Source organism: Octopus bimaculoides, chromosome 18 (assembly GCF_046866305.1).
Source record: "Octopus bimaculoides isolate indiv1 chromosome 18, ASM4686630v1, whole genome shotgun sequence".
Classification (NCBI taxonomy): domain Eukaryota; kingdom Metazoa; phylum Mollusca; class Cephalopoda; order Octopoda; family Octopodidae; genus Octopus; species Octopus bimaculoides.
Genome location: NC_142945.1, coordinates 10,800,550 through 10,814,839, shown reverse-complemented (window position 1 = coordinate 10,814,839; position 14,290 = coordinate 10,800,550). Strand labels below are relative to the sequence as shown.

Sequence of the window (14,290 nt, the reverse complement as noted above, 5' to 3'; positions counted from 1 at the left end):
GGCACCGTCTGTGAGAAAAATAGCACCATGACGCAATTCATTCTGCCAGAAATTTGGAAACGACATGCTGTACTTCTTGGCATTCGCACCGGAAGCTCCAATACGAACATGTACCGAAAGTGATAAAAAGCAAACATCCAACCAGCATCATGGTGTTCGAAGGGATCACTAGTGACGGCGAAGTTATGCCTCTATTCATCTTCCCACACGGCCTCAGACTCAACCCGGAGGCCTACATCAAGTGCCTGGAGGAGATAGTGCTGCCCTGGATCAAGAGGGTGGATGCTGGAAGACCCTGTGTCTGGCAACAGGACTTTGCACCATGCCACACAAGCAGGAGAATTCAATCATGGCTGTCAGATAATTTCTGTGACCACATCTCTCCTAACATCTGACCACTTAACTCCTCAGACTGCACCCCGCTTGGTTATTATGTATGGAACGCAGTTGAGCGAGAGACCAACAAAACTCCTTGTAACACCAAAGATGAACTGGAGGCAAGAATCATGGCAGTATTCACCAACTTAAACAAGGAGACTGTCCAGAAGAGTTGCGGGAGGTTCCGAAGTTGTCTGGAGGCCGTGGTTGAAGGCAATGGCGATTTTATTGAATAAATTGGCTCTTTAGCATTTCCAGATATTTTTATGTAATTTTGGTAAATATATCATAAAATGAGATGTCAGTGTTATTTTCATTTTTGCGTAATTTAGACGACAATTTATTCACCGCACAAGGCCATTTTCTCGGTTTTTGTGACGTCGAAGGGTTACTCATTTTTGCCAGCTGCGTGAACTGGGACAATGAGAACTTACTGAAGAACACACGCATAGCCCGATCCAGCAATGGAAACAATATTACGACTATGGCTGCAAACCTTAACCACTAATCACACGTGTGCGCGCACGCACACACATATGCATATAAATATGTGTGTGAGTGCGTGTGGATGTGTTTGTACGTATGTATATGTATTTTCACAGCGCCTCCGTCTGTCATATTCACTCATATGGCAATAATCAGCTCAAGGCTTTAATTGCAGAAGACACTCAAAATGCTACGCAGAAGATCCGAACCCCAAAACGTGTGGTTACAAAGTGGAATTCGTAAACTACAGACCCATGCCTGCACCTATGCCTAAATAAATAAATAAATAACGAAACAGTATGGCCAATGCTGAAATTACTTAAATCACAGGTCTTACTCGACCTTCACTAATCTATGACAAAACAAAGACAAACTAATACTTTCGTTAACTCATTTTCCTGATAAGGACGTCTGTCTGAACTACAAAAACATACCATTTTCTTTCCGGCTAACTACTAACATGAAGATTTATGTCTAATCTTGCCAATCAAGAGGAAATAAAGAAGGCCATCAACACTATCCTTCAAAAGATTAGATAAATGCCACACTCTGATAAAGAAAAAATAAAAGATCTAATTTTCTTTATAAATTGATAGGGGAAAAAAAAACTCAAAATCGATACATTTTATCTGTTTGAGGAAACTAATTTGCGATGCAGTATCTAGTTTTATCCTGAAATTAGAAAACATAGCGTGGTGTGGATGATAATTCCCAAAGATATTTGCAGCGAATCGATTCTTTATCTCCTATGATATTACCTTTCATTTATTTCAGTCATTGGACTGCAGCCATGCTTGAGCGCCACCATGGTACGGCATCGCCATACTATGGCACTGCCATGCTGTGGCACTGTCATGCTGCGTCACTGAAATGCTGTGGCACGGCCTTGTACTGGTTTAATTAAACGACTTGACTCCAATATTTATTGTTGTTTCTTTAAGCCTGGCACTTATTTTATTGGTCGCTTTCTTGAACTGCTAAGTTACAGGAACGTAAGTAAACCAACAACAGTTGTCAAGCGATGTTGGAGACAAACATGAACACAAACATACTCACATAGATACGCATGCACACACACACACACACACACACACACACACACACATATATATATATATATATATATATATATACACACATACATACATATATATATATAAACACAAACACAAAAACACACAACGACACACAGAAACACGACAGGCTTCTTTCAGTTTCCGTCTACCAAATCCACTCACAAGGTTTTGGTTGGTCCGAGGCTATAGTAGAAGACACTTGCCCAAATTGTCACGCAATGAGCAGTGGCTTTGAACCCGGAACTATGTGGTTGGCAAAGAGGCTTCTTACCACTCAGCCACGTCTATATGTAATAGTTGAATTATAGATTATGCAGTTTATTGTGTTTTGTTATACGCGTGATCCCCCGGTCTATGGGAGAAACTTGTGTTGCATGATAGCAGTTCGTAGTGCAAAAACTGTCGAGGATGGTTATTTTAGACTATTGAGTGTTATTTGAGACAGAGGTTAGGCTGCCATTTTTAGCAAGTCGACTCATTTTGTTGAGGTTCCCATGCCAGCTTGTTATTCTGTATGATTGAGTAAGAATTTCGATCCTTCGACTGTGGTTCCATTTGTGGTCCTCTCATCTTCTTGCAAACCTGGCAACCGGTATAAAGATTGCCTCATTGACTCGTTGCTATTTTGTGCTATTGTTGCAAATGTTGTTATTATTGTTTCACTTGAATTTGTAGTCATTGCAATAGTTGAAATTATTATAGATGTTGCTTTGTTCTTGCATTTGTTTTTGCCTCGTTTTGTTTTTTATTTTTCTTTGCCATTTTTACTTTTTGCTGCTGCTGCTGCTGCTGTTGAGGATGTCTTTATTCTACTTTTGTTGATTTGCTGTTGCTGTTGCACTCGTAGTAGCGATGCTGATGTAGGCTGTTGCAAATATTATTGCAGCTGTTATCGTTTCTGTGATTTCGTGTTTCCTATCACTTTTCATAACAATAATAATAATGATAACAATAATAATAACAACAACAACAATAATAATAGTAATAATCATAATAATAATATTTGTTGTTGTTACTACTACTACTACTACTACTACTACTACTACTACTACTACTACTACTACTATTATTATTATTATTATTATTATTTTATTTCGTTTTTTTATTTATTTGGCATCTAACTGAATCAATAGAACAAGACAGGGATTGGAAGAAGCAGACGAAATGAGTTTGAAGAACATTCAAAGCTTTGGATTAGTCGACAAGAGAATCCGGATGTTGTAGTTATTGTTGTTGATGTTGTTTTGCTACTGTTGTTGCGTGCTGCTGTTGTTGTTGTTGTCGTCGTCGTTGTTGTTGTTGTTGCTGGTGGTGGTGGTGGTGGTGGCAGCATGGTTTTCATCTTAAAGCTATTAATATTTCTGCAAAAACGAAAGCTACCAATCAAACATAATATATCAACTAAAACCACATTTCATTGAATAAATTCTTGCACAAATTTTTTTTATCCTCACACACATTTTAAGACCTGATGAGAATGTGTAATAAATACAATCTCTGGCTGAGAAGGCCTAATAAGATTGAAATATATATGGATTTATCATTGTACCAACCAAAAATCACATTGCCCCACCCACTATGTATCGCTATTTAATTTTTAGCCACTTTCAGTCTCAGTCTTCTCTTCCTTAGTTTCCTTTAAAAGAATTGTTATTGACGCTAATGACACCTGAAGAATTTTAATCAAATTAACCGACCCTAGTACTTATTTCCTTTTTAAACCTGGTACTTAGTCTGTCGGTCTCTTTTGCCGAACCACTAAATGACGAGTACGTAAACACACGAACACCGGTAGGGCTTCGACAGTTACAGATTGAGGCTGGCGGTTGTGCGCATGCTTTTTTGTGTCTGTCGTAGCGTGCAATATTAGAAGTGATGTTATCTAAGCAAGAGTACCTCGCCTTGATGTTATATAGGTTGAAGAGCTTGTAGTACTCGTAGCCCCTGGGGATATGCTTCTTAATCAATGACAGGAAGCTCCTCGCCACGTTGGTGCAAACTTCTAAGCTATATGGAGCATTGAACTAGATTATCTTCCTCTTTCTAGTCTTCATCAAGTGCGGGGTTGGGGGTTAAGAGTCCTCCATATATTTTAACTTCTCAGTAAACCCACTCCTCTCCAAAGCATCATTGTAGTGGAGGGCGGCCCTATTGATGACATCCTTATCAGCGAAAGCTTGAATATTCTTCTGGTAACGCCTGGGACTAGGTTTCTAATTATAGCAAGGGTGAGGTGATTCGAACTTCTATGAATGTCTACAGTCGCCACGCTGGCCTTCTTGTAAGGGTAGTGCTGGCTTGTTTTCAGGTCTAGGATCACGTCTAGGAAGTAGTAGTAGTAGTAGTAGTAGTAGTAGTAGTAGTAGTAGTAGTAGTAGTAGTATGTATGTATGTATGTATGTATGTATGTATGTATGTGTATTCTCTTTCTCTTTGTAATATGGATTAAATTTTGACCGGCCACCTGTTTCGTAGCAAGATTGTAAAAGAAAGCATCTTGTTTTCTTCATCATCATTTAAATCTTAAAAAGGTCTTGCAGATTTTTATTAATCCAGACGTCGCGATATTTTGTAGTGTATGAACTAAAGGTCTGCTTCGTCCCCCACCAAGAACCGAAGTCCAGCCATACTTTTCTCCAAATGTGTATGTCTATAGGCATGGGTTCACAAAGTCGTGGTCAAAAAAAGAAAATGCTCTACATTAATTTGACCCATCTTGGTTACGTCCCTTTACGTTCGTTCAATATTTTCTCCTTTCAGCCTTTTCCCCACCCTGATGTCGATTAAATATGTACCATGCAAACTCCTAGAATCGTTATAAAACCACTAAAACCACTAAAACTCTTGAAAAGCAATTCCATAACATGGCCGCACTTCAAAGACCTTTCGATAAATAAAAGAATAAGGGAGTGTGCTTAATGAAATTCGTTCGGGTTTTTACATGAAAGTTTGGTTACTGGTTAATTGTATTACAGCTATACTTGTTGTGTCTCTTTTAGCTGTGAAAAAGCAATGTTATCACGATTCATCTGGTGTATTAATGTAATCCATTATTAATTAAAATCTGCTTCGGTCATCCTAAATTTCTGTGGAGATCGTTATCCGGTTAGAGTGTTTTAATTAACCTTGCTCTTTGGTGGAGTGATTTAACAACGGTGACTTTGGTTTAAATATTATCCGAGGTCGATCGCTGTTGACATTTGAAGGCAAATGCCATAGTTCGGTTATGGTTATTCCGATGGATCGAAAGTTGTAAATTGGTTTAATTGTTAGAACGTCGGAAGCAATAAATACCGCAAGGTATTTATTTCGACTTCTTACGTTCTGAGTTCAAATCCTCTTGAGGTCAACTTCGTCTTCCATCTTTTTCCTATTTTTCTTTTGTTGCTTTGGTCGATAAAATAAAGCACCAATCCAGTACTAAGTTCGATGCTTTCTTAGATTAAATCCTTTCAATGTCGACTTTGTCTTTCATCCATTTAGGATTGATGATATAAAGTACTGATCAAGATTTGAGTTCGTTATTTCCTGGGGTCAAATCCTGTCGAAATCAACTTCCTCTTTCATTCTTTCGTGGTCGATAAAATAAAGTAAATAAAGAAGCAGTGAAGCTCTACGAGTAGATCTGTTCTGACCTCAAATATTGCCGAGATCAATTTTGCCTTCCATTAGTTTGTGGTCGATAAAATAAAGCACCAGTCAAGTACTGGGGTTGATACATTCTGAACTCAAATCCCACCGAAGTCAACTTTGCCTTGCATTCTTTCAGAGTCAATTTAATCGACTTGCCTTTACCCCCAAATCTTTGTGCCTGTGTTAGAAATTATTATTTTTAAAAAGCGTTTGGTTAGCAGAATCGTCAGAGAGTTAGGCAAAATGCTTTATCATATTTAGTTATGACCCTAAATGTTCTGTGTTCGAATTCCATTACGATCGACATTGCTATTTACCCTTTCAGATTCGATAAAATAAATTACCTGTCAAGAACTGAGAATGATATAATTGACTGTTCCCTCCTACCAAAATTTCCAAATTAGAAACCATTATTAATAATTTTTCCTTATTTTTGCCAAACAAGGTCGTAGAGAATAAAAATCGATGGAACATCGAACGAAACGATGACTTTGTCCCCTTAAGATTTTCATCCAAATTCTATTGAGATAGTCATTATCTTCTGGTCTCAATAAAACAATTAGCAATTAAATACTGGCACTAAAGAATCGGACAGAATACCTTGCGGTATTTAATTACAGCTCTTTACATCATGATGCCTATGTAAGAAGCCAATATCGTTATTAGTTTTGCCAAGTATCGAATACTGGGCTCTGGGATTATCCATGTATTACATTTCCTGGTTACATTTATTGATTTCAAGGTAGCGAACTGACAGAGTGGGACTGAACCCAGAACCATGTGGTTTGTAAGCAAGCTACTTACCACACAGCCACTCCTGCGCCTATATCTCGGTGTTACCGAATTTTCTTTTTTTTTTTTCAATTGCCTTGCTGAAATGTATGTGTAAAAACAGAATTTTTATCAGTTGTCAAATTTAGCTTACCCATTTGTACAATAAAATCGTGTTCTATATTGCAGTTGTTTGCTGCGATCTTTTAACAAAACTGCGGAGTTCAAAAGAACTGATGTGGTTAACCTGCTAGAAATCCGCTGTCCTGTTAGATACGCTTGCTTGGCTAGAGAATTTTTTTAAAGAGTGCTTTTATAAGTTGTCAAAGTAACACTGTTATGTAAACTAGCCTACTAGCCTGTACACTAGAGTTGTGTACTATGCCACAACTGCTAAGTGCGATCTCTCTGCGGGATTGCAGAAATTAAGAACTGATGAAAGCTAACCTATTAGAAACCTGCTGTCTATTATCTACGTTTGTTTGGTTAAGCCTATGGATATATTGAAAAGTTTCGCTCACTCTGCAAGACTAAATTTATATTAAATATAGTACGACACACTGCATTATTAAATCATAAACTCAATGCAGCAGAATACATTTATGTGCTTTTAAAGCTAAGTATATATATATATCCCGTATAAAAGAGATTCGAAAGTGAACTCAATTTATACATGATCAGTTTCTACCTAGAAGCCTAACAGGTTTGGAGAGAAACAAATTTAAACACAGCATGACATAATAGTTGTTCTATGCGCATACAGGCATGGAATATAAGCATTTTTGTTGTAGTTTTTGTTCTTGTTATGTTGAGATATGATGAAAGTGTTTCAAATTATTAATGTCAGTCGTCTGACGTAATTACAATTTTCTATTTTATAAACCGATTTTATATTTCGAAATAGCATTCCGTATAATTTACTTAACGCAGATATACTGTAGAACGCCACACAGTAGCAGACGATCGTGTTTTGAATAGATATGGGTTGCCCTTTGGCCAGGCATAGTACCCGTTTAGCCACCCCTATCAGGAATATGACGAAAGGAAGTCAACCTTCATAAACCTGTATATCTCCTACGGATATACAGGAGTTTAACTTGGCAAACAACGACAGATTGGTCTATTGGCATCTGTTTTGACAGGCACACAAGCTCTAGTATGCAGGAAACTGCAGGCTTACAGGAAGAGTTGCGACCCCATATTAGCAACCGTAAAACAAACTATGACAGAACAATCGCATAATTGTGGAGAGACTTCGTCAGGAATGTTCGACCTTGGGCAATACCTATATAACAGAAGAAAATCGTCCGCCAGAGGCAACTGATATTCCTCCGTGCTTTTTAACACTAGACGTCGATACGAGATACTTTCTCGAGGCGAATACCACAGTTGTGTGGATTTCTACAATATTCTGTTGTTATTTTGTTACTTGTTTCAGTCATTTGACTGCGCCCATGCTGGAGTACCGTCTTAAAGGATTTTTAGTCGCAGAAATCGACTCCAGGACTTATTCTTTGCTAAGCCTAGTATTTATTCCATCGGTCTCTTTTGAAATGACACTGTTTCCGCCGTTAATAACGACTTATTATTATTATTATTATTATTATTATTATTATTATTATTATTATTATTATTATTATTGTTTCTTTGCAGAGAAAAGAGCCAAAGAGGTGTTGATGTTTGGCAACCAACAGAACTCGCCCAGAGTGAAAAAATCCGACCCCAAACCAGATAAGGAGGTGCCTCTTACTGGCCTGAATAGTGACGAAGACAGCAAGGAACACAGACTGACAGGAGACCCAGACGATGACGGTTCGAATACGGGCAAGTCAACTTCATCTTCTTCGTCCTCGTCATCATCCTCTTCGTCTTCTTCTGAAGAGTTAAAAAGTGAAGCGGATGACGTCGACGAAAACAAGACGGAAGAGGAAGCAGAGAGAAAACCGGAAGGCCTCTTAGGAGGCGGTCACACTGACGATAGCGACGACGACGATGACAGCAATAGTAATGATGACGATGGTGTTCCTGACAGTGGCAGCCACAATCATGGCAACAACGACGAAGATGACGATGACGATAGCGATGAAGAGGAGGATGATGACGACGATATGTTAAATGATGAAATGGAACAAGAGCTAGTAAACAATGACAGTGATGACGACCAAGACGACGACGAAGACAATAACAAATATAGGGCCAGCAAGAAGAGCTCCGATCTGCCGTTGTTTCCGGAAGATTCCATGGATCCCGACGACACGTCTTCCAAACTGAACAGTTATGCTTTGACCGAGGAACTGCCGTTGTTGAAACCCGAAGAGGAAATGATTCCGGAGAGGGAGCTGCCAGAACTAGTAAAAGCCGGTTTACAACCTTCCCAGCAAAACAGCTATGAACACTTGATGCAAGAATATGAAAATGGTGAGTAATTTTTCCCAATAAATCATTATTTTCAACGTCGACGGCGTCGTCGGCGTCGTCGGCGTCGGCGTCGTCGGCGTCGGCGTCTTCGGCGGCGGCGGCGGCGGCGGCCGCGGCGGCGGCGTCGTCGGCGTCGTCAGCGTCGGCGTCGTCGGCGGCGGCGTCGTCGTCGTCGGCGTCGTCGTCGTTGTCCTCCACCACCTCCTCCTGTTCCTCCACTACTTCCCCTTCCTCCACCTCTTCTTTTTCTTCTTCCTCCTACTCTCCTTCCTCCTACTCTCCTTCCTCCTACTCTCCTTCCTCCTACTCTCCTTCCTCCTACTCTCCTTCCTCCTACTCTCCTTCCTCCTACTCTCCTTCCTCCTCCAACTACTACTCCTACTCCTCTTCACCACCACCGCCATCATCATCGTCATCATCATCATCATCTTCATCATTATCACCTTCCTCATCATCGTCTCCATCGTCATCATCGTTTCTTTTTCCTTGAGTACACTTGTCACAAACGTATGCATGCACATTTGTGTGTAAGTATACATGAGTATGTATGTGCGTGTATGTGCGTGCAAATGGTTTGTATGTGTGTGTACGTGTGCGTGTGTTAGTGTGTGTATGTGTGTGTGTGTGAGAGAGAGAGAGAGAGAGAGAGAGAGAGAGAGAAAGTAATTAATGCAAAATTATTGTCAATTGCATCATGAGTAGTTACCCGTATGAGATCTTGATAATGTATATAATACATACATGTGTATTTGTGTGTATGTATATATGTATGTACGTATGTATGCACTTGCATCTTATAAATGAGTTTTATTGAGATATTTCACTTTTATTATTATTATTATTATTATTATTATTACTACTACTACTACTACTACTACTACTACTACTACTACTACTACTACTACTACCTACGTCATGCCGAATGAGGAACAATGGCGGAAAGTTCACATCTGCATTTGATTGACAATTCGTATGACGTAAAAGATATGCAGAGAGAGAGAGAGAGAGAGAGAGAGAGAGAGAGAGAGAGAGAGAGAGAGAGAGAGAACGCAGTCACGGAGTCACACTGTTGGTTATCTTAAATATATCTCCTGATGTGCTTTATTTTATCAGCTTCATAAACTGCTATACATTAAAACTTCCATCTCCACACCTCTCTCTTTCTCTCACGCTCACACACACACACGCTGTCTCTCTCTCTCTCTCTCTCGTTCTCTCTTCGCAATATTTTGTTATATTGTTTTGTTATTGTGGTTGTTATGTATTTTTTTATTTTTTGCTTATTTGTAGTCTCCTATTTCGGTTTAAGCATTTGTCTCTCTGGTTTATCAATAACAGAATTAGCAATATAATGGACAAAATACTTTGCCGTATTTATTGCGGCGCTTTACAATCCGGATTCAAATCCCGATATGTTTTGCTTTACGTTTCGCCCTTTCGTGATCAATAAGAAGAATATATCAACCAAACCCTGGGATCTGTATAATCCAATAGCGTAGTTAATGTATGTGCCACCCGGGACAGCCTCTGAGTTTGCCGTCCTCTCACCCCGGGCTCCAAAAGTGTCTCCCAATAAAAGGACTTCTCCCTTACTCACTGACCCCTAATTACGCTACTGACGTAATAGATCAAGCCTTTCCCTCAAAATTTCTGGTATTGTGCCTATATAAGGAACTAAGGTGAGCCTCAGCGGCATGGCCCAATTTGTTGCCCTGTTCACGGAGCCTAACCCCAGAGCTATAAGCTCTTGATGTCGATGATTGTATTGGCCCCTTCTCTCTGGCCCTTGAACAGCTTAATTCCTTCATCATTTTTATCGACTCCTTCCACTTCACTTTAGACTTTTTCCCCTTTATCCTTTCCACCATTTCTTTCAACTTTCTAAGACACTTGTGCTTCCACCGATCACTTCCAGCCTCGGCAACACCACTTCCCATAGCAACAGTACAGTGACAGAACTCCATAAAATTTGGATTCAAGTGCAACAAGGGTTGGCATTATCTACCATCCCCCTGGAGTGATAAATCATATAAAGACCCAACTTAAACGCCTTGTAATAGTCACGTTCTGAGTTCAAAGCCTGCCGAGTTTGAATCTTTCTATGCTATGATTCTTGCGGGGTATTTGAAATATAAACAACCATTAAAGAACTGAAGTCGTTGTAATTGTCTCTCCCATCCTCGCACAACATTTGAATCTGTTTACCTGTGATTCACAATTTTTTTACAAATGCACTGACTTCAATTTCTATTTCCACTTTATCTCGTATTGTCCGCTTCGTGCTCTTTATTCGTTCGCACAACCCCGTCATTTTTTGCTGCATCAATCTTTACTTCGAGCCCACACAACATTTGAATCTTTCTGCCCATGATTCACAATGCTTTTACAAATCCACTGACTTGATAAAATAAAGTCCCAATCAGGCAATGAAGTTGATGCATTCGACTATCCCCTACCGCTTAAAATTCCTGGCCTTATTTCAAAATTTGTAACTTTTGTTACAATTATTACAGTCACTGTTTTCTTTTTCGATATGTCCCACTTTGTTTTAATTTTTCATTTTGGGTCTCGCTTTTGTTTCGCTTTTTGTTTTTTCGAAAATAATCTATTCTTTTTTTTTTCTCTTTTTCAGCAGAACCTATCGATGTCCAAAGAGAACGAAGCTTCCAAGAAAACCCACTACTTAATTACATTTATCGGAGACGCAGGGAATTGCAAGACAGGTCACCGAGGACCAAACGTGGTCTATACCTTTCAGAAGATTCCCAACGGTACATCCCAGCCGAAATGCCAGAGAAACTCGTCTCACTTGACTCTTGGCCAAATGCCTACACCCAAAGCGAACTCCTCGAGAAAGAGGCACCTTACCAAATCGACAATAGCGAACTGGAAGACGGTTATGGATACGACAAGAGATTGGAAGCAGATTTCGAACGAGAAAATGAACGAGAAAACACCAGGGACGAAATCGATGAGGAGTCACTTCCAGAGGAAAACGAAAAGGAGGATATAAACATGCCCTACGAAGAAGTAGTCCTCAACGGGCAACCAGGTTACTTCATACCAGCCAAGAGAGTTTTCTTCCCTTACTCGGAAGAGCCGCGTAGCCATTACAGTGGTTTGGTCGGCAACAAACGTAGCGAACCGGATGAAGACGTAGATTATTCCCGCCTCCTTGAATTGGCGAGGGCTCTAGCCGTACAGAGAGATGGCAACGCTGTTGCGAAGGACGAAGATGTAAGAATATTACAGATATATAAGCATTTTCAGTAATTTCGTGATATGTATCTGTGAGGTGTGTGCGTGTGTGTATGTGCGTGTGTGTATGTGCGTGTGTGTGTGTTTGCGCATGCATGTGTGCTGTGTGTGCGTGTATGTGAGTGTATGTGTGTGTATATATCGGTGTGTGTGTGTGTGTGTGTATGCTTGCGCGTGCATGTGTGTGTGCATTTATGTAGTATATGTGTGCGTGTATGATATATGTAGTATGTGTGCGTAGCATATGTAGTATATGTTTGCGTGTGTAAGAGTGTTCGTGCGTGCGTGCGTGTGTGTGTATGTGTGTATGTGTGTACATAAGCAACATTTCTCAACTCTGCAAAAAAATTTCCCGTCGCATTTCAAGATGGGGAAAGAAACAATTGCTTCTTAGCTCTTTATTGATGTATGTAGCCAATCTATTTTCCTTTATTATTGATAACATAATCCCATCTATTTGGACAAATTGTTGAGCCCGCATTCGAAAAGCTTTCCAAATTTCGAAGCAAAAAATCACTTAATATCATTTATGATCTCTTCTTAGTTAATAAACGGCTTTCTTTCTGAATAAAGTTCCAATGATCTGAAAAGATGATAGTCAAATGGAACCTGCTCAGGAGAGTAAGGAGAATGAGACAAAACTTACATATTTAGTACCGTAAACATTTCTTGAGTGACTTGCATGATATGTAGTCTTGTAAAGGCGGCGAATGGCGGAATCGTTAACACGCTGGACGAAATGCTTAGCGGTATTTCGCCCGTCGCTACGTTCTGAGTTCAAATTCCGCCGAGGTCGACTTTCCCTTTCGTCATTTTGGAGTCGATAAAATAAGTAACAGTTAAGCACTAGGGTCGATACAATCGACATAGCTCCCTTCCTTGAAATTGCTGGCCTTGTGCCAAAATTTGAAATCAATATTACATTCTACCGGTGGCACACCGGGCAAGTTGCTTGGTGGCATTTCGTTCGTCTTTACGTTCTGAGTTCAAATTCTGCCGAGGTCGAATTTGCCTACTATTCTATCAAGGTCGATTAAATAAATACCAGTTGAACACTGAGGTCAATATAATCGACTTATCACCTCCCCAGAAATTGCTGACCTTGTGCCAAAATTTGAAATCAATATTATATCCCACTTAAACAATGTCTCGTGGTTGATTCTTTTTTTCTTTAAAATGTCCACCATTTTCTATTGCCTGTTCTTTCAACACCAAATGGAGCGTTTTCCAATTATTATTCACTTCTTACACAGTAATGTTTTTTTATCACCTCTTCTTCTTGTTACCAAAGTTCAAAAACATGCTGTGTATTAACATTTCCGATCATTCTGCATTATGGTCCCAGGTTGCTGTTTCGGCAAATCGTTATTTTATTATATATCATTCAAACATGTTTAGTGTGAAAGAATTTACGCACTTGTCAATTGTCTTTCCATTAGTGAATGTGTGTGTGTGTGTGAGTGTGTTTGTGTGTGTGTGTGTGTGTGTGTGTGTGTGTGTGTGTGTGTGTGTGTGTGTGTGTGTGTGCGTGCCTGTGTGTGCGTGCGTGTGTGTGTGTAGATGTAGATTGACGATTTTCCCTTGAGTGCTAGCCTGGATACCACTTTGTGTAAGTTCAGCTTGTATGCAAGCATTTACTTTCATATATATATATATATATATATATATATATATATATATATATATATATATATATATATATATATATATACATATATATATATATATATATATATATATATACATGTGTGTGTGTGTGTGTGTGTGTGTGTGTGTGGAGAGAGAGAGAGAGAGAGAGAGAGAGATAGACAAGACAGACAGATCATGTATAGCACGCACACACACATACACATGTATAATATATGCATATATAAATACATATTTATTCATACGAGGTCTGATCAATAAGTATCAGCACTGTCACCATAGTAACGAATCTAAAGCACGCAGTATGAAGCCACTTGACAAAGATTGACCTTGAACTCTTCTATGCATACGCACTAAATTTTAGCGTCTAGCACACTTCCGTTGTTTACAGCAGTGCTTGGAAGGAAGGTGCGTAGCGTGTGATCGTCGCATTGACCATGACAAAGTTGTCATGGTGACACCTGCTCAGAGGCCTACGCAACGTTGCAGAAAGTGTATGGAGAGGAGTGTATGAGCCGCACAGAAGTGTACGAGTGGTTCAGATGTTTCCAAGATGGCCGAAAAAAATGTCGATATTGACGAACGTTCTGGGAGACACTCAACCAGCAGAACATAAGACAACG

The 14,290-nt window shown here is 39.6% G+C and overlaps 1 protein-coding gene across 2 annotated transcripts in view; it reads left to right on the top strand.

The window, feature by feature from the left end:
- LOC106874750 (uncharacterized) overlaps window positions 1-14,290 on the top strand; it is a 90,149-nt gene that overhangs the window by 74,784 nt on the left and 1,075 nt on the right. For both annotated transcript variants that reach the window (XM_089365732.1, XM_089365733.1), the window contains exons 3-4: window positions 7,998-8,762; window positions 11,395-11,999. In XM_089365732.1, the coding sequence (XP_089221858.1) occupies window positions 7,998-8,762; window positions 11,395-11,999 (1,370 nt within the window). The remainder of the gene's footprint in view (window positions 1-7,997; window positions 8,763-11,394; window positions 12,000-14,290) is intronic.